Genomic DNA, 27,339 nt, shown 5'->3' with positions numbered 1-27,339 from the left:
CATGATTAACAACAGAAATCAAACTTTATCCATATTTAAGCAAACAAAATACAAAACAAAGGCAATTCAAATTCCCCCTTTTGTAAGGGGTGGGGGTACGGAAAAACACGCCGCCGCGAGGCGTTCAGAAATACATTTGTTATTGAAACAATGCGCCAAGTTTATGCACTATATATCATGTCCGACTGCCTTAGAATATTTCAACTTTATATATTTTCCTAAAATGATGTAATACAAATATTGGTGTGGAAATACACGAATATTATGCTCATATTTAAGCTTTTTAAGGAACTATAATGACGTTGCACTTCCGGTCAGTTGGAAGTGATTTGCCTCCATGTGATTTGAAACGACATCAGAGGGTGTCTGACTTGGTTTAAATTAATTTGTCTGGTGTGATTTTCTATTTTTTAAAAGCAAGATTCTGGGGGGGGGTGAATGACTTTAACTCAAGAGACAATTTTGTTAGTGTCTATTTTCTGTGATTCTTCAAAATCTATTAATCATCACAGCAACATACGGAGGGAATTTAACTTCAATAGGCCTATATCAACATGGGAACAAAGGCCTATATCAACAAAATGACCATTGGACCCCTATCTACATGTGGGTCGCTCATTAGAGATAAATAACACTTGGCTTTTTCCAAAATGATTTTCTAATGTTACCTGATCGTCGGCTTTTGCAGGCAACAGAATACAGATTGGCTCACGATAGATGTCGTATTCCTCTATGTGGGTCACTTGATGATAAAATTACTTTGTATTCCTTGTAACAACATACAATTTGCGTCTGGAAACCGGGTCTGGAACTGATTTTGGGACAGCCATAGACTTCAGCGCCGTATCAAATTTCATAAAAAGGCCACGACTGGCGAGTATGTTTTTATGTTTCCCGCACGAAAGCTTGCGTCAACATCTGTACTATACTTCTTTGAAAACGTTGACCTTTGACCATTCTTTGTAAATGCCCTGCTATGACCTTGATATGTAGACTTGATTGGGTACAGTAAAAGCATCCACTTTACTGAGTTGTTTAGTAGCTGGTCAGTAGATAATCCTACAGGGATACAGCCAGCATGGATTAGTCCATACAGGACCAACGCAACATTTAGCAGTATAATCAACGCCGTCATGTATAGTAGTTTAAGGTTATTAATAATTTTAAACTGTTGTGATTTGGTAGTTCACGGCATCTTACGAATGGTAGAAAGCTTTGACGAAAACCGTATTGCTCAATTCATAGCGAGTGTGTAGAAGAATTAAAATATCACAGATATACTTTTATAGGTGCTGCGGTTCTTGGGTTGCGTTGTAAAGAGGGCTGAAACAACGACACTTTTGTAAAAAGTACATAACTAAAAAAAACAACAACAATGAATTAAGAAAGTTTGCAAAGTATACGATTTGTAGAATGAACTTTTGCAAAACATCAAGGTGTTATTTTTCAATAATACTTGATCTAGATAATGAAAATCGATTTTTAAGTTGCTTCGACCAACAATCCCTCTTCTACTCTTAACATGGTGTGAGCATGGTGAAAGACCCATTATTGATTAGGCGCGGATATTGCATAGCAGAAAATTATAATAGAATGTTTGAGTTTTCTAACTAAAATACTAACTGCATTCTGCATTATGTATTTATCTATTTATTTAGGCCTATGCCTATTTATTTATTTACTGACTTATTTATTTATTTATTTGGTAGATAAGTAAGAAATTAGTAATATTCCATGACTCAACGATTGTTGATAACTTAAAACTTCATTGATAATCATTTCACATTATATTCTTAGTATAGGCCCTATGGAACGTCTATTAATTTTGAATAGCATCGTACATTAGATAAATAAGCCTATCAGAATTGATTTATTCTATTCAGCAATATCAAGGATTACTATCAAACTTCTCACAGCTTCTCAGTTGGCTTAGTGGTAACGCACTGAGTTTTATAAAAGTGAGGTCCCAAGTTCGATTCCCACCTCTGCCTACTTTTAAGGCTGAGAAAAAAATTCAATTTCTGAACTGCAAACTTATTTGGCGCGCGATCTGAGCTGGTCCTTTTCTGGTGGCTGTGTCTGTTACAGCAGCGAAGTGAGACAGATGGAAAGTGGTCAATCCACATCTATTGAATTATTTACGTAACATTCTACAGATGGTACGTACCAAGCTATTGTGCTAACAATGTAGTCAGCGTGCCTTTGAAGTGGATCAGATATACCGCTTCTATTGCCAGTTTGTTTATTTACAGGTTTATTATTATCGACAAAAATTGTGTTTTTCTCGATTAATTTTCAAATATGTCGCTTTATTCGAGAAAAAGTGACAGTGACGTTAAATTTATAGTCCAGAATTACGAAAATCAACCCAAAATAACCGTATTTGGCCATATGCTTACAGGTTTCTTTAAGAATAAAAATATCGGAAATCAGTCATTTACGTTTAAACCGCCAATTATTGATATAAAATGATATGCACATTTGACACATAAATTACATTGTAAAATTAATCTCGCACCTATTTGTGGGCCCAGGCCACCCCAAAATTGCTGTTGACGAGAATGTTCCAGAGTCGGGTATTATCTTTACATTCTGCGTAAAATAATTATTTTATTTCATTTCATTTTCAGTTTTGTCGCTGCTATCTGAGAGCGTACTTAATATATACATTTAATTGGTAGCTTTTCACATATTAAAAAGCTTTAATAAAATTGTATGAAATCTGTTTGAGTTTATAAAACTAGTCACGCTCTGCGGTAAAATAACATAGCCCATTGTCAGGACTAAGCGCATGTCTTCGTACTGCTATTGATTTTTAACGGGAACTTTGATTTTCGACATGCTACACGTTGGCTCAATTGTTCCCTCCCACCTGGTACTTCTTTTGTTCAGCATCGCGGTAAGTCTGATACTCACTTTGATGTACTCTTTGACCGGCTTCCATCTGTCTCACTTCCCTGGTTACAGGCACACTCCCTCTGGGATTCAAACCAGGTTCACGCTCATTACACTTCCCTTAAAGGAAGTGTCTGGCAATCACAACATTATGTCTTATATGTTAGAAAAATAATTATCAAGCACGAATCACATGGCTTTATTTAAAACAAAGTCATATTGACCATAAAAACGAATAATAACAGCAATCTCTCAACACGCGATATTCAAAATTCCCGCGCCGAAACTTTCTAGAGCAATGACGTCATGGTTATTTATGCTCATTTGTCGTCAGGCTTCATTGAATTATTAGTACGTCATTGCTCTAGACAATTTCGGCGCGGGAAGTTTGAATATCGCGTGTTGAGAGATGACTGTTTTTATTCGTTTTTATGGTTAATATGACTTTGTGATGCGTGCTTGATAATTATTTTTCTAACATATGAGACATAATGTTATGATTGCCGGACACTTCCTTTAATAGAGCCTTCGTTATGATTAATTCAGGCAGAAGCGTAGCAAAGGGGACAAGGGAGAGTACATGTCCTGAGCGCCGTCCAAGAGGTAAAAGTCAAAATTGTGCGCGCTTTTTTTCGGGGAAAGCGGTCACTGGGTTTAGCAGTTCTTTGGATATAGCCAAGGTCTATGATAAAGTATAGCGCGGTTTGCCACGGTCTATTCTCAGCATACGTTGTTTGTTCTTAGAATTAATCAAGTCAAGTCTTTTCTCATCTTCTCGGGTCAAACTAATATCATGAATAGTGGCAAGGCTCGTAAAGGATGGAAAAAATTAAATATATTTTGCTTTATATTTATCGCAATAATTAATTCCAGTTCACTGCACATCTAACAACACAGGAAACTAAGAAATCGAATATAAATTTTACTATTGTTACAATACAGATCATAAAATCTTTTATGAAAAGCAAGTACTACAAGAAACTTATGGAAATTAAGTCCAGTTCAGAGAACATTTTACGACGCAATTAAAAAGTAAATGACAAAAATTAAATATCAATTTTACTATTGCTATACTACATATAAAAGCTTTTAGAATTTTATTCCATCTATATTAAAAGCAAGTTTGACCTTACATTATCTGAAATTCAGCTCAGTTCAGGGCACACTTTACAGATGAAGTTTTTAGAGCTTGGTTCTTTCTTTATTAGTGAAAAACTTGCTGAATTAAAGGGGTACAGAGAGATTTCGCAGGAAAATTGAATGGGAACATTTCGCTTTATTTTGATAAAAGGGATCCAGAGAAACCTACTGCAGTGGTAATTTCAAGAAAAAAACAGTAAATAGTAAAATAAACGACATTTTGTGAGCGTGCCTGGATCTCGAGTTTTGCACTCGCGTTGCATTATGGGATTGAGCCAAGGCAAATTTCGGTGTCGATTTGACAGCTGTGGTGACGTAAACAATGACATGTGGACATGTTTACAAACTATGTAAACAGCGAATTACGCCGTACTTATTATATTCAGTTTCTTCTAAAAGGATAAATGACCCTTTATGCAAACCATAGATACTCTTTACAAACCCACATCCTAACCTAGCTGCAGTCTGTGGCCCTCACGGACTTAGCGAGCGCGTAGTGCCAGGCGTTCAATCGAGCGCGTCAGCGCTTGCTGAAGCAACCTCTCTGGATAGTATACTAATAGCAACAGAGCCCAAAAGTAGTGCTAATCCTAACCCTAACCAATAAACACAATCACAAGTCGGAAGTGTAAACTAAGTCAAAATTTTGTTTCAACCTTCAAAGCACAAACACCTAGAAACGCAAGTGCATACTGTGATGTACCATGTATAATTGTGTATCATGAAATAGGGGAAGTTGTCTTTATAATCATGCAATAGTTTGTTTATTATTACATCTAGGGGAAAACCCAGATGAATGCAATAACAACATCATTTGTCAAGACTATTTATGTCAAGGGAAATCCCTGAGACTGTAAAGAAAGATGATGACATCATGGGAAAAACCCACAGGAAGTGATGTAAGGTGAAATGCTAATGTCTATGATTAGAACATTGGGAAAATCCCAGATGGGGGATAAAACACAATGTTAATAATAATTCTGGGCAGACCTGTATCGATATGATTGTAATGTGAATGGATGTAGCTATAGCTCTCAAAAAGAGAGCATTTAATGTTAACCAGTTATTCTGGATACTCAGGGAGTATTTCAAAGTGTAGCCATGGAGGATTCCTACAGTGCTACAAGTTCAGCCTTGCCTGAAATATGGTTATTTCAAAGCTACGAAAATGGATCAAAGTAAGACATCAGGGTCTACTGCGGATTGTAGAGGCGACTTTATGAAATTTTGTTACAAGTATTATCATCTGGATACAGATCTGACAGGCTGCAATAGCCTTTATTATTGTCACAGTTGATAGTGTTGATCTGGGCTAGCTAGCTAATATGCTTACAGTCCAATTCCTTCAAAGAAAGGAAATTGCAAACCAGAAATATTTTATGTAGTCAAAGTACTACTATTTGCCAGTGTTGTCGGAGAAGATCTAGAATACGTCAAAGAACGTACTTCTTCCAAGAAAGGAAATATATTCTTCTGTCGACTTGCTGAAGTCTGGTATTTTGATTCAACGCAACTGTCAATATAAGTGGGGACAACTGCATCGCAGTCCTGCTTCCTGAAGATATTGTGTGAAAGGTGGAAATAGCACCAAGTTTGGAGAAAGCAGCGCAAGGAGTTTAATATTGGAGAACGGCGCAAGGAGTAAAGTGATTTGGAGAACTGCGCAAGGAGTTACGAATGTGTTTGGAGAACGACGCAAGGAGTTTAGTACTTGGGAGAAAGTAACACCATTTTCGTATGAGGATTTTATACGCAAGGATTTATCAATGCAAGTGTGCAAAGGACTTCGCTGATTTTCGCAGGACAGGTGAATAAGGATATATCAGTCGTCCAGAACATTGCAAGAACTTTATGATCACCAAGAAGAAGAATGCTGGCTAAGTACTAAATAGTTAAAGAGTGATTATATTTGATTATTGTGTATGTGTATTTGTTGTCATTATATTGTACCAAACAAAACTTGCTTTCAATTAAAGACTTAGATTTTGTTAGCTTAAACAGTGTATTTGTGTTGTGCATTCGTGTGAGTTCGGGTAAAAGGTGATTTTGGCCTTGAGTCAAGTACGACTCGTAACAATACCCACACACAAGACCATACCCACTTTCAGACGTATCCATAAACACTTGCAAATATAATTAAAATTTAAAAAAATTCTGACATGCTTTTTACACTTCTGACTCTTGCTTTTTACATGTTTTGCTTCAACCACTTTATAGTTTATACACCAAGCCCTTGGTCATTGCTTGGGAGTCTAGGACAGTTTTGTAACATGACTTGTAACTTGAGGTAAATGAGGCAAGTGATATTTAGTGACTTGCCTCCGCTCGTGGAATGGAACAACCCATCTTTTACAACGTACTTAAATTTCGACCATCATTCACAGAAAATAATACTAGATGGCACAGTAACTGTGTTTGACCAAACACGAATATCTATGCCCGTGACCACACCTAACCCCCTTCCCCTTTTTTACAAACGAAAACTTGGTGAGCACCATGTGAAAGCCCTTGTTTTAAGCTTTCATTTGATATACATGTAATGCTCATAACACCAGACTGGCCCACACTCTCTCTAATACCCTACCAAGCCTTCACTCTCTTTTTTTACCCCATCAGACCATCACTCTCTCTAAAACACCACCAGACTGGACCACACTCTTTCTAATACCCCACCAGACCCTCACACTAACTTATACTCCACCAGAACATCACTCTCTCTGATACACCACCAGACTGGACCATACTCTCTCTAATACCCCATCAGACCCCCATTCTCTCTTATACTCCACCAGACACTCACTCGCTCTAAAACACCACCAGGTTGGCCCTACTCTCTCTAATACCCCACCAAGCCTTCACTCTCTCTTATACCCCACTATGACACAGACTCTCTCTCGCTCTAAAACACCACCAGACTGGCCCACACTCTCTCTAATACCCCACCAGACCCTCATTCTCTCTTATACTCCACCAGACACTCACTCGCTCTAAAACACCACCAGGTTGGCCCACACTCTCTCTAACACCCCACCAGACCCTCACTCTCTCTTATACTCCGCCAGACACTCACTCGCTTCAAAACACCAACAGGCTGACCCATACTCTCTCTAATACCCCAGCAAGCCTTCACTCTCTCTTATACTCCACTATACACTCACTGTCTCTAAAACACCACCAGACTGGCCCACACTCTCCCTAATACCCTACCAAGCCTTTACTCTCTCTTATATCCCATCAGATCATCAATCTCTCTAAAACACCACCAGACTGGACCACACTCTCTCTAATATACCACCAGATGATCACTCTCTCTTATATTCCACCAGGCACGCACTCTCTCTCTAAAACACCACCAGACTGGAGAGTACCCCTTTAATCCCAAAACGGAGTGCCACTCTTAGCGGTTAAAACCCCTTAACCCCATTGTACGTCTTGACGTATATTTGAAGCCTTTATCATCGCAAATACAGGTAGCTACCAAGACACTACCTATTGCGCTACACTGTGTTAATAGGTCATACATATTTTGCTTTTTAAAGCATATGAACTTTGACTTCTGGGGTTGCGGATAGCATAGTATACTTCTAGGGTTATAGGCCATCATTGCACCAAGTATGAACCCTGAGGGCGCTATAGTTCTTGGGTTAGAACTGTTTCAAATTTTACACATATTGCCCCCTGTAGCCCATGACCTTTGACCTCTGGGGTCGGGGGTACCCTAGGATGTATCTAGGGGGTCATTGGCTATTTCATTCCAGCGGCTATAATGCGTGTATTTAGCTCGCCGATTATTATTATCATAATTATCGGGAGCTTCACGCAGCTTATGGGATTCAAATAAGACGTATTTCAGATGTAAAAGATTGCCAACACCACTTGGATATTTTTCTTTCAGGAAGTCATGATGTTTTTTAACACTAAAACTCAATGTAATGCGAGCTACGTTACCGGCTCCAAAATGGGCTGGTTTTACTTAATCCAAGGTCATAAAAAGCAAACAAAAGATCACTTGAGTGAAATGTAAAACATATTTCACCATTTCATATAAGTTTTAAAGATGCGTAGATGAGTGCGTAACGTAGCTCACAGTAAAGTAGTTCACAGGTTTTAATGTTTTTGATGTGATTTGCGAACGTTAGAACGTTATGTCGTTTAATTCTAATATAAATGGGGTTCGATCACTGGTACCTATCACATATTATTAGGAAGTACATGTTATACAAGTGCATACTATGGAATCCTGGTAACGTAGCTCACTAGTCTTAACATGGTCGGTCAAAATTTCAATGTTTACAACATTTCTATGTCAAAAATGCTATAGCATCACGATTTTTACTGTGATTTTTATAAACCTATGAATGTTTCCTTTCAAAAACAGCAAACTACATTGATACCTCTGCTTTACTTTTCCAGTAACGTGTGTTATAAAAGGCTAACGTAGCTCACAGCGTTTTGGTGGAAAGTGCAATTTATTTTAGAATTACACAAAGACGTTTTAATCACTAAAAATAATGTTGATAAACAATATGATGGTGCGTTATCTAATTAAAAAAGAACAAAAAAGGAAAGGAAACACATTTATTCAAAGAAAATATTAAGGGTCAGATTTGACACTTGAGCAGTGGAAACGCATTTTTAGCAATTTTGACCCTTTGCAAGGGTTAATCAGGCTGAAGAAACAATTTAAAGTATGGAAAACTATATATATTCGTGTAGATCTCGTTGAGTTCTACCAGAAAAATAACATATTTGATGCCCCAAATGCTCGACAAAGTTTTTGTGGACCAAAGAATGGAAAAAAATGCTATTGGCACCAAATTTTGTAGAATGAGCGATAAGACCAATAGCGATATACACACAGTTTATGCGTCGAGTCGACGTACAATGCGTGTGTAATATATATAAATCATCTTTATTCAACATAAAGAAAAACACATATAAAGCCCAGATCTACTGCAACCCATTCCGGTTGCAGGCAAGGCAGGACAAAAATACAAACATTTAAATAAATAAACAAAGTTGGAAATACTCATGGCGGGAGGAAAAAGTTAAATAATTTCATTTACATTCCAAGATGTTTCATATCTGGCGATGAAAATGGAATAAGATGACATTAGCGCCGATTTAATCAACTGGGTCTTGAGATCAGAATACTTTGTGGGAAGATTGAGATCTTTTGACAGACGAGTCAGACTATTCTTGTTGTCGGCGTCAATGAAGCCTCTTGAGCCTACTTCAACAGCAACAAGTGAGCAACAGTACCCGGCGTTAGTGATGTCGGCAACCAGGGAAGAATAGCGATCAAGTTTGGTGTAATGAGCTTTACTGATGTTTGGTTCAAATGGTACCGACAACTCAAAGAGAATGACTCGCTTGTCAGAAGGCCAGTATAACACAATGTCCGGTTTTTGAGACGTGGAAATGATATTGGGTGGTATGGTCCCCCTCCTATGGTATAATTTTCCAGATCGGCATAGATTTTAATATGAGAATTACGAAATGCCTCCGACTGTTGAAATGTGGAAAGAAAAATACGGATGAGGTTGTTGTGTCTCCATAGATACCTGTCCAGCATATTTTGGCAATTATTTAAAATGTGCAGGAGAGTACCTTTCCCCTGACAAAGGGACAGCTGTCCGTAAGCCTTTTCCCCATCTTTTCAAATTGGTGAATGATGGCAAGGAATCTATGGAGGCATTGATTGCAAATTTAAGCACACCCTTTGGTAATGAAAACATAATGGATTTCCAAGACAGATCGGAATTACATGTTTCAAGCAGTTTCGGAAACTCCCCCTGGCTCAAGAGGGGCTCAACTACAGATTTCCAGTGGTTATCCGTCTCTTCCTTCAGGATCTTTTTAACATCAGGTTGGACCTTATTCCAAGGGGGTTGACCTGGCTCCAATAGCAAGTGCATGAACGTTTTCACACTGGTTGGTTATGGAAATTTTACGAGACCACGTAGATTCTCTGTTGAGCTTGAGGTCAAGAGCCAGGTTAGTAACTTCATCAGCTTTGCACCTAGATCTACTATATGATGCGGAATGAGCCTGGCGATAAACATCAGAAATGCGCTGGATGTTAAGCCCTCGGGACATATGGACCAGGGCAGTATTTGCACCATGTTTTGGAATCCCAAGCCATTTCTTAACATACTGCCCGGACATACGGTCTAAAAGCACAAGATTAGAATGGGTCAGGTCATGCACCGTAAGACAGAATCTCATGGAGGGGAGGCAGTAACGGATATATATTGCCAGTTTGATATATATTGCCAATCGTATTATTTTTCATGATTATTGGCGGGCCGTGCCCAAGACCTGTATGTGCACTTCGTTTATCCCGATCCATGCTCGCTCTCGCAGGTTTTCTCCGGGATCTCCGGTTTCCTCCTGCTTTCAAAATCGGTGATTAGTTGTTTGGTTATGAAAAACTTCCTTCACCCAATGGAATTTGGGGAGCTGCAGAAAATGGGTGGATGTTACAATCTAAGTGCAGATAGGTTTGCGCCAGGTTCGGCTGCAACCAGCCTAGTTGATGCGATCTGATTGTGTTGATTTGCCACGCTGCGAAATTACAGCGCTTTAAATCCTCTGGAAAAATGCGCTATATAAATTCCGAAATTGTTGAAATTAGAAGAAATGCACCTTTATACTAGTATGTTCCCTTATCATTTTACCACCATAGTGCTGCGCTGTTCAGCATGCGCCAGGCCGTGCGCTTACTCTTAAGAATCGCCGATTTAGTTATGGGAAGGAGCCAAAAAAATGAAGTACCACGGTAAAAACACGGTGTTTATGTTGATGATAAATGTATTTCCTATCTTGAAACATATCTTAAATTAATAGAATTTTTATGTATAAGTGATATAGAAAATAATAACGGTCTTAAATTCGTGTAATGGTCGAAAATATAACAACTCGGTAAAAGATGGATTATTCCATTCTACTCGCTGTTCCTGGTCGTGGAATGGAACGGTCCATCTTTCATTTCGTACTTATATTTCGACCATAGTTCGTTGTTTGCCAGCGTTAATGATCGAGTGAGAAATGTAGACAGCCACCATGAAGGCGCTTATAGTCTTTTTAAGTTGTTGGCTACCTATATTAACTGCGAGCAAAAATGAAACATTGTTTGGGACGACAACAACATCAAGCATATCGGTCGATTATCCAGTAACGACCTCTGAGCAAGGTTCTAACGTCCACCAATTACACAGAAAGATACCATTATATCTTGGAGGCTTTTTCAGCTTGGGTGGTGTGTGGGATGGCAGTGGCATTCTACCTGCTGTAGAAATGGCTCTGGATCATATCAATGATAGAATGGATATTTTACCAAACTATGACTTAAGAATGACCTGGAACGATACACAGGTATGATTGTATTAGGTATCATGTATAAATGTACTATTAAGATACGTACTATAACTAAAAAATGTTTTCGATGGTACAGTTATCACAACAAATGAGAGAAAGAGAGAGAGAGAGAGAGAGAGAGAGAGAGAGAGAGGTGAGAGAGAGAGGGAGAGAGAGAGAGAGAGAGAGGGAGGAGGAAAGGAAAGGGAAAAGGGAATGTCGAAAAGGTAAATAGAGAAGAGATATTGGAGAAATCGAGAAGAGAAACATGCAGGGCCACGTCGTCTACAGGCTGTATCAAAAAAATGATTGGCTCCTCAAATTGAAATTAGTCTTCCTAGCTACTCTACAAGATGCAAAATTCTTGGGTTTTGTGTTTCCGCAGTTCTGTCTGCCTCACAATACGCTGTAAAAATACTATAAAATGGCAAAAGGACTTCAAGTACTGTCATGGTGAATTTTTTTAATTATGATAAAGACGGTAAAATCACGGGTCTTTACTTTCCAAATAAAGATGACATGCTAGGAGAAGCAATTTGCCTTACGAGCTTAGTAAAAATAGTACTACCAGTCATAGTTTTATTTCTTTTGTTGGACATAGGTTGGACATACATGTAGGATGGATAACAGTTAAAATAACTTTACTGATTTTCAATGGTGTAAAAATTGCGTGGAACACGGCATTACACGTTTATGCATTTATAGCAGGCAAGAAATTATTTTTAATAGAGATAACAGTATTAACAGGTATAAGTACTAGTATACCAAAACAGGATGTTTTAGAATTTTGGGCGGGTGCGGCCTATACGAGTATTAGTCTGACTATTGACCTACTTTTTCACATGCCGCAGTGTTGAGAAAATATTCGTGCCGGTTATATATCCAAACACCCACAGAGGTGAGTTTACGGCGAGTTTTGTAATTATTACTTGATTTTGATATGTAAGTAATACGATTAAGTCGTCACAGGCAGTAATGCGTTTGTATTAAAAGAAATAACAAAAATTTGTGAAAAGTTACTCATTCTTTCATTTCTCTTGACAATTTTTCATTTGCCCGCCCTATTCCTTTTAAAGGAATTTTTATTACTAAGTTTATTATTTTTTTGACTAGTTGCAAAATGCATTGCATAAATTGTTTTTTTATATACCGGTATGTAATTTACATGGAAGAGCCAATGTGTATGTAACTTACATGGAAGAGTCAATGGATATGTAATTTACATGGAAGAGCCAATGGGTATGTAATTTACATGGAAGAGCCAATGGGTATGTAATTTACATGGAAGAGTCAATGGGTATGTAATTTACATGGAAGAGCCAATGGGTATGTAATTTACATGGAACAGTCAATGGGTATGTAATTTACATGGAAGAGTCAATGGGTATGTAAATAAGAGCATTAGTTTCATTTGCACAATCTTTGAATCTTAATTGTTTAATTGTTTCAAAGCTTCTATACCAATAGTATTAGTTAAGACAGGATAATATAGTAATAGCTATAATTGCTTTATAAAATTTATAATACAGGCAAAGTCTTAACTAAAAATACACCACAGTACTGAAATTAAAACATCTGTTCTTTTAACAAACAACTACAAACCAAAAGTCTTAACACTTAAGACCTTGTGGAAATTGATTAAAGCGTCGTTTATATTAAAGAGCCACTGAGGCTTAGTTGAAGGTTAGGTCGAATAAAACAATTGACATGTTTAGTGTGTCCTGGTTTTAATATATATACAGGCTGTATCAAAATGATTGGAAAGTCTTAATTTAAGGCTTTCATTACAAAATTAAGGAAGCGGGAGGGATACTAAACATGTTTTTTTATAACTTGACCTTACCTTAACCTTTGTTTATTACACATATTTTTGCCTAATCCCATTTAGCAGAGTAATCTGGATATCCAGTATTATCATCGACTTTCCAAATTCCATTACTTTCCTTGATTATCATTGTGCAATGGCCTATTTTGTTAGCTGATGTCTTAAACAATAGCATATATTTTGCGTCTGGTAAGTTTGCACAAGCTGCTTGAAGATCCAATGGACTACAATTCTGTGAGTCAAATTCTTGAACAATTGTGCACAGTTTTTTAATTAATGCATAGTCAGTCAAATCACTTAGATCATTGTTATAAATATCCAATATATAGTACACATTTAAGTCCGAATTGTGGTATTTTTCAAAACAAGAAATAAAACATCCGTAAACAGATGCATCAGTAGGGTTGTACATGTAGATCAAACTATTTCTTATTTTGCGTGACAAACCCAGAAAAAACCCAGAGGTTGGATGCACTCTCACTCCCAGGGGTTGAAAGTTGGTTTTAGTAGTGGATCATATACGTGACTGAGAGAATAAGCCACCAAGATCCACAAAACTGGGAATTCTATACGACCAATAGTCGACTACACGGGATCTATTGGTTATTAGACTTCCAAAGCACTTGCTGAAATCCTTGCTCCACTAGTATACACATCTGAACACCATGTGGTCAATTCCAAATCCCTAGCCGAGGAAATGACATTGATGACGGTGAAATTTTTAATTCGCACGACGTAGTGTCGCTATTTACCAACACGCCAATTGAGAAATGTCTGGACATCATCAAGAGCCGACTGGAAGACGATAATACACTCAAAGAAAGAACAAAATTAAACGCCAATGACATCATTGAACTCCTTCAATTCATCCTGACCACCACCTACTTCAGCTTCCGTGGGCATATTTACCGCCAAATTTTCGGTGCTGCTATGGGTAGCCCTGTCAGCGCAATTGTTGCCAACCTTTTTATGGAGTGGCTGGAGAAAGAAGCCATCATGACAGCTCCGATTGATTGCAAACCAAAATTTTGGAGGAGATATGTGGATGATGTGTTGGAAATCATTCAAAAGGACAGCACACAGAAACTTACCGATCACTTGAACACAATCGATCCAACCGGCAGCATCAAGTTTACGCATGAAGAGGAAGACCAAGGGAAAATCCCATTCTTAGACACCATTGTGCGCAAGGAAGATGGTTCTGAAAGTTGCTTGTATACCGAAGAAGACGCATACAGACCAGTACCTAAACTTCCAATCCCAACACCCTCTCCATCAAAAACTTGGTGTCATCAGAACACTTATAGACAGAAAGGACAATATAGTAACTGAAGAAACTGACAAAAAGGATGAGGAAAAGAAAATCAGAAACGCTCTTTTAGATTGTGGCTACCCCAAATGGGCACTAGATAGAGTGAAACAACAGATGAAGGATAAACCGCGAAAACAAAAGAAATCAAAGAATTTGGAAGAAACCCCATCAAGAGGCATGGTAGTGATACCGTATGTGGAAGGACTGGCAGAAAAGCTACAGAGGGCCTTTCAAAAACACACGATCTCCACAAGATCTCTTTTAAAGTAGATATGCTTTGCCACAATCTGTAAACAGGTAAATTTGAGTTTAAAATAGTGCGAAATTTTCTCAGTGAATTGAAGAGTTGCAAATTACGAGTGATGTTGTGGTTTGGAATGTTCGGAAATAATTCACAGAGTTGACTTACTGTGTTCGATTTTTTTAGTATGTTTAAGAAATAACCTTGATGAAAAGATGCCGGAATCTGCAATGTATTTGCTAGGAGTTCAAAGTTATACAGAAGATTAATCCTTTCTTTTATAGAAGTACAGCCTTGTAGTAATACAACTGATGGGCTAGGCTGTTTTGGTTGTGCTTTAACTCTTCCAAAGAAATAACTCCAGAAGGTTTTCGCTGACGTTTACTTTTTTCTGTGTTTGAAGATGATGCAGATGATCGCTTTCGCTTGCTGGAAGATGCTTGTTCTGACGATTGATTGATCTTGCTTCCACTGGGTTGGTCCTTTTGTAAAATAGATGAAGTATTTCCAGAGAGTACAAAGTTTAAACCTTCAACAGCTTCTTGAAGTTTAGTAGATTCCTTTTGCAATGTTTCTGTACTGACTTTATCAGAACTTAAAACTTTCCCAACTTCAACTGACGTTTTGTTAACTTGTTTTCCAACTCCAGTAAATGTACGACGTCCTCACTTGTTATTTTGAACCCTGTATCTTTGTTGTACTCTCTAAGCAAATTTTCTTTCTCCAGTCTATTTCTCACAATCTCTAGCACTTGGTCATTAGGCGTGTTGGTAAATAAACTAACCACATCATGCGAATTAAGTATATCTTCCTCTCAATGACCACTTTATTTTACGTTCAAAGGCAAAATATATTGTTTTCCAACTTTAGTCCATTGAGCTGCTATGTCATAACGGCTTGCAGTCAAATTGTAAAATAACCATAACCAAAAATCTACAAAGGAAGGTGTGGTGTGTTTACCTTGAACTGTTTACAAACTATACTAATTTCTCCTTTTAAACCTTTCTTAATAACCCTATGCAAACATACGAGGTTAATGAAATGTCTACTAATGGATGGGTATGTTTACACAATCTTTGACTTTTGTAATTAGCGAGACTAACAGTGTTTGTTTTACCCAATTGATTTTTAAATAAATAACTGTGATATATATATTAAGCATTGGGGTTGTAATATAATATTAGCCAATGTCAATTCATGTTATATTTAATAACAGGCCTATTTTAATGGCTTGAATTGTTTTTAATGTTAGTAAAAACGCTGTTTAATTCTTAAGGGGGCTGTTAGGCAAGAAGGCATTTTTTGTTATTTTGGACTTTTTGGATAGACAATCATCACTGGTGTAATAGCGGAGCTGCTCAACTCCACTGATATTCAGGGGCTATTTTAACGTGCCTCCTGGCACGTTTGTGCAGTGAGATTAAAAATCCGTGCAGTGACAAATAAAAATCAGTGCTTCGAATATGTAGTCGAGAAACTTGTAGAGCCTTTATTATGCCCACTTTCAGGTAAAGTTGTCAAATTTTTGGACACTTCAGCATCCCTTTTCTTGAACACCCTCAATTCATAGGGACCGAAACATATAGACAAGTTTGGAGATCGTTACCTTAGAGCAGGCACGGGTATATTGGGTGCCCCCTTCCCAAGAAAGGGGGGAAAGAAAATAAAGGCAGAGATGCAAAAATTAGAAAGGAGGGAAAGGAGAAGATAAAAGGGGGCAAAAGAGAAGAGAACATTGAATTGCACTTAGGTCTAAGTGAGTAGGGCCATTTCTTTAAACATTAGAGATCCAGGTGAGCTACTCTTGAAAATATTTTCCCGCTCGCCACGCTCGCCATAATCTCTCGATAAATACGACTGTATTAACCATTCTGGGAGAGCCCGAGGGGGTGGTTTCCACCTTAGATTCTGAAGATATTGCAAATATGGGAGTCAAAATCGTACAACAAATATTCCTTTTTTATATAGAGGAGGGGTTCTATCTGCTTTTGACCGTTAAACAAATAACAAAACCTATATTTTGAATAAACATCACGAAAGTAATGAAACCCTAAAGTACAAGCCAAATGTCTACTATAATTTTTTTGCTCAATATATTGAGTGATTAAATTAATGAAAGTGAACATGATCATGCTCTTGAAATGCCGTGTCAACAAACAAAATTGATCTCATCTATTCTCCATACTCTTATTAGATAAAATGAATTATATAGTCTTAATTATTTATTCCAAACCATTATAAGGCTTAAAATGAAAAACCTTGGTCAAAATTTAAGGTTATTAATTTAATTCTTACAAGAATTTAAGTATTATGTAAAAATAAAAGCTAAAACTCAATATGAATTTTGTTATTTTAATACATCAAAACATCAAAATTATGTTCACGATTCATCTGTTATACTATACCGGTAATGCATGTATTAACCCAGCAAACACAAAAACGTTTTAAAAACATTTCAAATAAGTTATATTTTGGCTTTTGGTTTAGGTAAAAACGTTTTAATAACATTAAAATGTCGGGTTATATAAAGGTCATGATAACGTTTTAAAACGTTTTGTATGAAAACACACTACAACAATATTTTTAAATGTTTTCAAAAACTATTTTTGCAAACATTTTTGCCAAATATTGGGTCAATACTTAAATAACATTATGTTAAAATATTTGAACCCGGCAAACACAGAAATGTTCTTAAAATGTTTTTTTCAAAACCTTTTAATAACATTTAAATGTCGGGTTATATAAAGGTCACGAAAACGTTTTTAAAACGTTATTGAAAATATTTTGGGCAAACATTTTTCGCAAAATATTTTTTTCAACCCCAAAATAATATTCTGTTTAGAATGTTTTGTATCAAGTTTTCAAGAATGTTTTTGAAATGTTATTAAAACGTTTTTATACCCTTTATATAACCCGACATTTAAACGTTTTCTGTAAAACATTTTTGTTTGATAAGCATATGATTTTAAAAAAATGTTTTTTAAGGTTATGAAAACGTTTTATACTCGTAATATACTCTTTATATAACCCGACATTTAAACGTTTTCTGACAACCAAAGTCCGTCCAGAAACTCCCCGTTTGCCGGCGTGCAGTGACTTTACCCCACTAAAATAGCCCCTGCTAATATTATATTGAACGTGATATTACTGCACGTTTAAAATAAATTGCATAAATTGGTTTTTCTATATAGACAACGGGTTGTTCTTGTTGTTAACAACGCGGTTCTCGGAAACAATATGGTGACAATTAGTTTAATTAGCGTTAACGTGATAAGCGCGTTTTTCAGAATAATTTGAGACCATTTTTTGTTGAATCAGAGAATTTTAAAATTTGACCTCTGTAAAAAATTATTTGACCTTTTACCAATTTCAACCTTTCACTTATTAACAAAGCACCCTAGAATTGAGGTATATTGTACAGCTTGATCGGACCATGTTGAATATTTTATGGTTAACTGGCGGCCATCTTGGATTTGACACCCTTAGCCCGTTTAGAAAAAATGGCACACTGATTTTTTTGAACACTTAACACCATCAAAGAAACAAAATCAAGTGGAATTTTGACACTCTGCACGAGGTTGCATTGGTGACCAGACTAAATGTATGCGCTAATTGTACCAATTAGCGCTGAATGTGCTATTGTGTTAACTAGCGCTGATTGTGCTAATTAGCGCTAATTGTGCTAACTAGCGCTAGTTGTGCTAATTGTGATATTAGTGCTCATAGCCTTGTGGGAGGCTTCAAAAATAAATCATGAAATATCGCAGGTTTTAGCATTGAATCATTTATATCGTGTAACCTATTGCGTTATTAGCGCTAATTAACGCTCATCAGAGTCAATTGGCGATTACCGCTAATAACGGCGATATTACTATTAGCGCTAATAGCGGACTGCAACCTTTATTCATCTATTGTTGCCAATCAGTATTCATGTAGTGACTGGTGTTTTGCGGATACGTAAATATATGTATAATTTGTGCTGCTATGATCATTGTTCATGGGTTGAAAATAGTTTAACCATAACAATTCCATATCATTTATTATCTTACAGTGTGAATCTGGACTTGGGACGCGCACGTTATTTGACCAAATTTTTCACGAACCTCAGAAGATCGCTATTCTAGGTCCTCCGTGTTCTACAGACGCTGAGGCGATAGCGGATGTCGCACATTACTGGAATCTAATCACGGTAGGTGATATTTTGGACATCAGATTCAGATGGGGTGTAACTGACAGGCAATGGTCACAAATTTGCTCATATCCACCCTTGAACTTTGTAGACGAACGTTGAGGTCCGATGTAGACCTACATGCATGTACATGCTGTAATATGCACAATCACACAATACCATGTATCACGTCCCATGAATGCATGTTGTACAGTCACATAACCATGATAACATTCTGATACTAGCACAAGTATGGAAGCTAGTCATCTGACTTGACGACATGGTGAAATAAATGATCTTGACATGTCAACTGATTATCAATATCATGTCGACATAACAAGATTTAATTTATCATGCCCAGTCGACTTGGTAAAAATGTATGCGGCATTAACGAATCTCTAACTACCACGCACAAGTCTGGGAAGTCTTGAGGAGCTTGAGGTATAAGCAACGATGCCAGACGATGTTGTACGCAACCGTTAGATCTACAAACACTGATCCAAACTTCTGCTCGCACGGTTGTTTAATGTGATCAGTTTTTGAATTTTCTATCAAACATAATGTTCAATTCTAGACCTGGACAATACTAGGGTTGGGCAAATCTTGACATTTTTCTGAAAAAATATAAAACAAGTGGTTTCTATGGCCGAATTTAACGCAGAATCCAAATCTGCTCAAAATGTTTACCTCGGACGTCTGATGTCTGACGTCTCTAAATTTCAAAAATTCAAAATGGCCGCAAAAATGACGTATGTTACCTACTCACCACCCACCTTTTAGGTAGATACCACTTTCAATATGTCTATATATGGGTTTTGGGGGCAAGAAACCCAAATCTGACCTTTTTTACATGATTAACCCTACCTAGAATGAGTTAGGTGTGTATTTTGGTAATTTTCTTCTTTTTTCAAGAAATTTTTACCTTATTTTGCTCAAGTTTAGCTCATTTCCTTAGTTTTAAAACCATAAATCAGACACCTACAATATAAATTATAAGTGTCCACTTTTTGTTGTCACTTTTTATTCTATTAACTGTATATTTGTGCACATTGAGACACTAATTTACATAAATTTTGAATGTAATCTAGCCAAATACTCGTAATATAAGTTATTCTTTATATTCCATCATAATGGGTTTTTTCTTTTCTTTTTTCATTTTGTAAATTTGTTACAATTGATGTTTTAATGTAATGTCATTATACCAATGTCTACCCCTTGTAAAGATGAAAACAAGATATAAGATAAATAGCTGGCAATAAAAGTCAATTTTTATTACTTAGCCAATTTTTGGAAATAATTGTCAAAAATATGCGTTTTCTAAGTGTTTTTGTATGCCCTAACAATCAAGCTTAAGGGATCCAAAATGAGCGTTTATTGCGTTTCGACAGTATTTTTTGTGGGACATGAGAGCACCTCAGACCTATCGAATTGCATTCTGAATACGAAGCATGTCTTTCTGATATCAAATAATTTTCAGTTTTTAAAAATCACAATATAATACAAATTTTATGACAAATTATAAAAATTTGATATTTTTCAAATTGTTGATATATAACAGTCCTCGAAGTAAATTATATAAATCTAATGATATATTCTTAAAGTGTATGTAGCAGGGAGGAAAAGCCGACGGTCAATTGAAAATGTTGACCTTTCATATTGAAGATATGGATTTTTTTCCCAAAAAGACCTTATTTTTTTGGGTGTTTTGGGAAAAAATCCATATCTTCAATACGAAAGGTCAAAATTTTCAATTGATCGTCGGCTTTTCATCCCACCTACATACACTTTAAGTATAAATCATCAGATTTATAAAGTTTACTTCAAGTACTGTTAAATATCAAAAATATCGATTTTAATGATTTGCCATAAAATATGTATTAAATTGCGAATTTCAAATTATTTGATATCAGAATGACATTCTTCGTATTCAGAATGCAATTCGATATGTCTGATGTGCTCTAATGTCCCAAAATAAATACTGTCCAAACATTCATACCCCAGCCCTTAAAACTAGTACACATTTTCTATTCTATTTTTTTCTATTTTATAATTAGTTATTAAAATAGGGCATACAATATTAATATCGAGAGTAATATCTTATTATACTCAAGATTCTGAATGCTAGTCTTTGAGTTTTGTAACTGCGATTGTATGCAAATGCCATCTTCCCCACAGAAGTTGCTTTTGTTTTTAGTCCCCCAGTACTGCAGTACTGTTTTTTCTGGAATGGAAAATAGGTATGAGAAATAGCCCAGCAGCTTCTTGTCCTCTTCATAAAACAAAAAAGAAAGGAAATATAGAAAACTAACCATGTAGTTTATTAGACTTTTAGTTCACTAGATATCCCTCCGTTCGCTCTGTTAGTACGTTCATGAAAAACAAAAAATTAGTAACAGCCCTCTGAAGGGAATACCACAGGGAAAGATTAAATCTTACTCATGTTTAACGACCTAGAGTACCATACTGCAGTTACTGTTCATTTTCCTATACACAATACACAGTGCTCTCACCATTGACGTGTGACCTCTACAAACAGTGTATGTTAGAGGTATAGGGCATTGCCTAGTTGTGAAAAATTATGTGAAAAATAACCGGCCAATATTTTTTGTACTCTCTGAAATTCTAGAAAATATAGTTTTGCAACATGTCCTAATTTTTTAGCTAATTCAGATGTTTGGAAATATTCGCACTTTGGTGTTTTAGTAAGGAAGGGCACAGCATGACCTGCAAAATTCCCTGTGTAAAATCGAATGCAACTTTTAGTGACTATCACCTACTTGTGGACCGCTCTCTTCCAAAGGGCATTAAAGCTAAACCACTTGACGGACTTTTTTGTACTTGCTGTCAATCAAGAATAATGTATACATTACACGTAGGCTAAAAACTAAGTAGGTGGGGCATCTGCAAATGTTCGTACCTCCTGATATGTAAATGACAGATAATAGCAAAAACAACTCCCATACCGGTCCATAACTTTGGTCAGTGGAGCAAGTCAGGGGATTTCTAGTGGGTGATTATTGATTGGCAAGTGCCATATTTGGGCATAAGTGCAGTCCACCATTCAATGTGGAGGATGGGCTATACTTTATCGAATGATTTTGCTGGAGTAATTTCCTGTTAACCTGGTTTAAGTACTGCAAAGGTCGAATCATGTTTGCTGTACAGCATAACTGCACTAAGCCAAGCAATTTCAAATCGAACAAGCGTTTTCTTTACTACAAAGCAATGGCCGAATCTCATGAACCTTGATATGTAGGTATATCAAGTAGCTCATTTGTATATTTGTTTTTATTGGATAATAGCAAAAAGCTATTTATGAACTAGGATTTATGATATGTAGTAAGCTTCACAATCACAGGTTATGTTTCAAACTGTATACTTAATAATCATACCAAAACTAGAGCCAATGCTATAATTTTTCCAAGGTTCCTTTTCAGCGTTAATCACCGCGTATACGCGCGCGACGTCAAGTGTGTGCATTGGACCCTGTGTAAAATAATACGCGCTGGACGGCTAACAGTACGCTTAATGTGTAAAAGGAAATCTGAATAACAGAATAGTTTTACCACCTTGCATTTCGCACGTGTGTGAGAGAAATGGTGGCTCTGAAAAGAATAGTGCATGAAGAACTTCTGCATTCATTCAAATATTTTGATCATTATAAATAATTTTTCCATGTTTTTATAATTATAGATTTCTTATTCGGCAGCATCACCAGACCTTGCGAACAAGAAGAAGTATCCTCTTTTCTCCCGTACCACTATAAATTCTTTATCTTATAATCCATCTCGTGTCTTAACGATAAAGGAATTCAAATGGAAGAGAGTTGGTTTGATACAAGAAAATCTTGAACTTTTTTCATTGGTATGTACATGGTTTTATTCATTAAATTGTTAAAAGCTAATTAAATATATAACAAATGTATATTTTAGAAATCACAAGTATCGTATTTATAGTACAGCTGCTAAGCTCCCAAATTGAGAACCATTATGCATTTTCTGTTAGAAGCATGAGAATTATCACACATGAAGTGCAAGGTCCAATGTTGATTTTAAGATATGAAGCCATTTTGGATTTGCTCCAATCTTGTTAAAAGACGTACCAAATTATTCGTTGCCCGTTAATCACAAGGATTAAAACACCATATGGTTTATGCTATCTATGACCTATTGTTATGGATTTAACGTACAAAAACCTCCTTTTTATGTAAAATGTCACTTTTTTGGTTGGTAAAAATGTCAATTTGCTCCGATTTGAAAAAAATTGTTCGTGTAGCTGATCAGAAAAAGAATAGTTTTGCATATGTTCACCTTTTGAGACATTTATTTCTAGCATTTACCAGTCTGCCGGTTGTGCGGGCCCTAATCACCTGATGTTAAGCACATTTTAATTATGCTTACGTAACTGACCTGATATTATCACTGCACTGACGCTGACTCAGTGCAGTAAACAATACATTTTGGGGACTAAATTAAGTTAAAAAGCAAGCCAGATAGCGACCGAGATGCATGCGAATACGTTTCGTACACAAACTTGATCAATTCGGCACAGAAACAGTGGCTTAAACAACACTCAAAATCAGTTTGTATTTAATTCCACACCTCCAAATTTCAGATTACGTTGAGACATGTTTTCTAGAAATTCACAGAAAATTGGATGACGATCAGTGTTTGCAAACGAAATAAACTATATAGCATTGCCCCTCTTCAGTAAAAAGCTGGCTACGCCCCTGCTGTGAAAGACAGAATACAGTATTTTTATCTCCCGTTTTTGATCACTTAGCGTGACCCACCAGCACCTGTGTAAAAGCGAATACGGAAGAGTTTTAAAGGAAGTCCCCGGCAATCACAACATTATGCCTTATGTTAGAAAAATAATTATCAAGCACGAATCCGTCTCTCAACACGCGATATTCAAATTTCCCGCGCTTCGAACTTTGTCTGGTGCAATGACGTTCCAGTAATACAATGAAGGCTGACGACAATTGAGCACAAATAATCATGACGTCATTGCCGTAGACAGTCGGAGTCGGGAATTTTAAATATCGCGTGTTGAGTGGAGGCTGTTTTTATTCGTTTTTTAAGGTAAATATGGGTTTGTTTTGAGTAAAAAACATGTGGTTCGTGCTTGATAATTAATTTTATAATTAATATTTAATAATTAAGGCATCATTTTGTTATTGCCGGAGACTTCCTTTGACATAACAAAAAGCAAGCTCCGAAATCTCTATTGTAAAGGCTGCGGAACGTAGCCTGTCTCATTTGCATAACGAACAACTTTAATAAGGTGGTTTCACATGAGCGGGGCTTGGAGCAGAGAATATATCTTACACGTCCCATAATGTATTCTTCCATTTCAATTTCTGCACTGATTTGCTTTGTAGTGCAACATGGGTCGTTAGTGACGAAATATACCTCAGTGAACGTAGAGCACATCCAGATCTTGCAAAATTACTTGACTAACGACTCATGTTTAGAGAGTCTTATTCTCAAAATGAAAACAAATGAAACCTGTAAAAAGTAATGGGAGCCTCATTTGATGAAATGAGGGGATGTATCATATCGCAAAGGATTCTGGGAGGGTTAAGATATATTTTCTAGATTTCGAGTTGAAAAATAGGACCAATACCAATATTTATTTCTGGGTCTTGATAAACATGGGGAGTGTTATACTTGTTTACTGTATACCAATTATGGTCTGAACCCTTTTGAATATGTATACCGGTTTGGAGTGACACGAGTTATTGTGAAAGCGAGATTTTCTAAACTACCCTGTCAAATTTTATTTTCTTGATTTTCTTTATAATTCGGCCACTGTTTGGGGCTTGCCATACAAAATATAAACGACCTCCACAATAGGAAATGGCCCTAGCAACCGGCCGACCCTAGCTACTATTGGTTATTTGCGGGGGAGGAGATAAGTTTAAGTGTGACCGCTTTAGGTTCGAATTTCAACCTAAGCATGAAGTTCCCGTGGCCAAGTGCTTAAGGCACAAGTCTCGTAAACCTGAGGTCCTATGTTCGATTCCCAGGCGGGATCAATTTTCCTACTTGTCTCCATTATTATTTGCAACGACGAACTTGATGATCATATTCTCACAATTCTTGATACTTATGTCAAGACGAAAAAATTGACACCATTTTTACCTAAATCGGAGTAAGTTGAATACCACTCTACAACCCAAAACGTGACATTTACCTAAATATGAGGTTTTTGTACGATACATAGTGCAGTTATACTGCACAGCAAACATGATTCGACCTTTGCAGTACTTAAACCTGGTTAACAGGAAGATATTCCAGCAAAATCAATCGATAAAGTCTAGTCTATCCTCCACATTGAATGGTGGACTGCACTTCTGCCCAAATATGGCACTTGCCAATCAATAATCACCCACTTGAAATCCCCTGGCTCGCTGCACTGACCACAGTTATGGACAGATACGGGAGCTGTTTTGCTGTTATCTGTCATTTGCATATCAGGAGGTACGAACATTTGCAGATGCCCCACCTACTCAGTTTTTAGCATATGTGTAATGTATACATTATTCTTGATTGACAGCAAGTACACAAAATATCCGTCACGTGGTTTAACTTTAATGCCCTTCGGAAGAGAGCGGTCTACAAGTGAGTGATAGTCACTAAAAGTTGCATTCGATTTACAGAGTGAATTTTGCAGGCCATGCCTTGTCATACTTGCTAAAACACCAAAGTGCTAATATTTCCAAATATCTAAATTAGCTAAAAAGTTAGGACATGTTACAAAACTATATTTCCTAGCATTTCAGAGAGTACAATAAATATTGGCCGGTTATTTTTCACACAGTGACGTTAACTAGGAAATGCCCTATACCTCTAACATACACTGTTTGTAGAGGTCACACCTCAATGGTGAGAGCACTGTGTATTGTGTATAGGAAAATGAACAGTAACTGCAGTATGAACTCCGTAATAATTGGGCGCAGATAGCACAAACTATATGTTTTTTAATCCTTGAAATTGTGATCATACGAGTTATGTAGTTTATCTATGAACAAGATCTGAGCATTGTTAATTTTTTACCCCTGTATAACCTTTTCTGACCTCTGGCGAAACGTCAACGTTGGACCTTGAACTTTGCTTCTACCCGGAAGTGCACAATACTCTAGATTAGCAGCTGAATGATTAACGCATTAATTTAACAGAACCAACTTTGCACTGAATTAAAATTATTCAAGTTGATGAGCATAAGATGCAATCTACACGTACTTACCGTCGTTTTATCTTTTCAGTTTCTGTTTCCGTAACCGTAATAGTTTTTGTAAGTCATTGTTATTCTGAAGTGGTAGTCTCCCAGGTATGACCAATCTTTTATTCTAGCCTTTTGTTAGTTACTGAAAATTTGAAGCTCGTGAATTTCAGTTTTCGTTTTGGTAAATTATATTGATTTTTTAGATAAATCCTTGAGATGTGCGGTTGGGTGCTAATCTAGACAAAAGAAGAGTCTAAATTTTACGGTCCTAAATTCGCGGGAAATTGTACGTCTTCAATTGACTTGTGTTTGGTGTATATGCACTTACGCCTAGACGTAAGTGGCTCTTAAAAATAGTCTTGCAGTGAAATATATACTAACCATGTTGCCAAGTTATAAGCAAATTGGCGATGAAACGAGCGTCTAAAATAGTCAAATATCTCCCAATGAGGCGCGTACAAGTGGTGATTTGGTAATCATGTTTTATATTGAAATGCAATACAAAAGAAATGCATTGGAGCAAAGATAATGTATTCTATTCATTCGTACCAATGGCAAGCTAATCTGATAATTGGTTGGGTCTATATGCAAGGCTCGGGTTTATTTTAAATGTTTATTTTTGCAGAGCTTATTTTCAGTCATCCCTTGCGTTTTCGTATCTGAACAATAGAGTTACGGAAACTGAAAAGATAAAAAGACCCTTAGTTCTTGCGAGATATAGCCAATATAAGAAACGATTAGCGATGTGAAGCGTCACCATAACGTTTAAGGCAAGTGAGACGGCAGCAGCCAATATTTGTCAACTTTTACCCAACAAACTACAATGTAATTATTAATATTCATACATTTCTCTTATAGGAAAGGAGCCAAGGAAGCCAATAACCCTATTTATATTTTCATTGGTCTGCGGTTCTTGAGTTTAAGGGTAGAGACAATAGAAATTTTTACCAAAGTAACATGTTCTTGTTTATACCATGATATTGTTGTATCTCAATACTATCACAACTTCAGCTGTGAAACTTACCTAAAAAGTGGTTCTTTTAATTAAAAATACAATAAATAAAATCACTCTGTAGTATAGTAATATTTTTTTTTCTTTGCACACGTTACAATATTATGCAATACTAGCAGCTAATATTAATCATGCTTCAGTGGGCAAGTACTTCTAA

General features: G+C 36.6%; 1 protein-coding gene across 1 annotated transcript; it reads left to right on the top strand.

Moving 5' to 3' along the window:
• Positions 1-11,100: 11,100 nt before the first annotated feature.
• LOC140151690 (gamma-aminobutyric acid type B receptor subunit 1-like) lies at positions 11,101-27,052 on the top strand. Its single transcript, XM_072174025.1, has 4 exons — positions 11,101-11,412; positions 18,824-18,961; positions 22,634-22,804; positions 27,029-27,052. Exons 1-4 carry the CDS (start codon positions 11,101-11,103, stop codon positions 27,050-27,052), a joined length of 645 nt encoding a protein of 214 aa, XP_072030126.1.
• The last annotated feature ends 287 nt before the right edge of the window (positions 27,053-27,339 follow it).

Source organism: Amphiura filiformis, chromosome 5 (genome assembly GCF_039555335.1).
Source record: "Amphiura filiformis chromosome 5, Afil_fr2py, whole genome shotgun sequence".
NCBI lineage: Eukaryota > Metazoa > Echinodermata > Ophiuroidea > Amphilepidida > Amphiuridae > Amphiura > Amphiura filiformis.
This window is presented reverse-complemented; position numbering and strand designations above follow the sequence as displayed.

What these genes read in the sequence shown, in the direction of transcription:
- LOC140151690 (XM_072174025.1), top strand. Translation starts at nt 11,101, where the DNA reads ATGAAGGCGCTTATAGTCTTTTTAAGTTGTTGGCTACCTATATTAACT. An exon ending in TGACCTGGAACGATACACAG is followed by an intron (nt 11,413 to 18,823) that starts GTATGATTGTAT and finishes ATTATCTTACAG; the next exon opens with TGTGAATCTGGACTTGGGAC. An exon ending in ATTACTGGAATCTAATCACG is followed by an intron (nt 18,962 to 22,633) that starts GTAGGTGATATT and finishes TTATAATTATAG; the next exon opens with ATTTCTTATTCGGCAGCATC.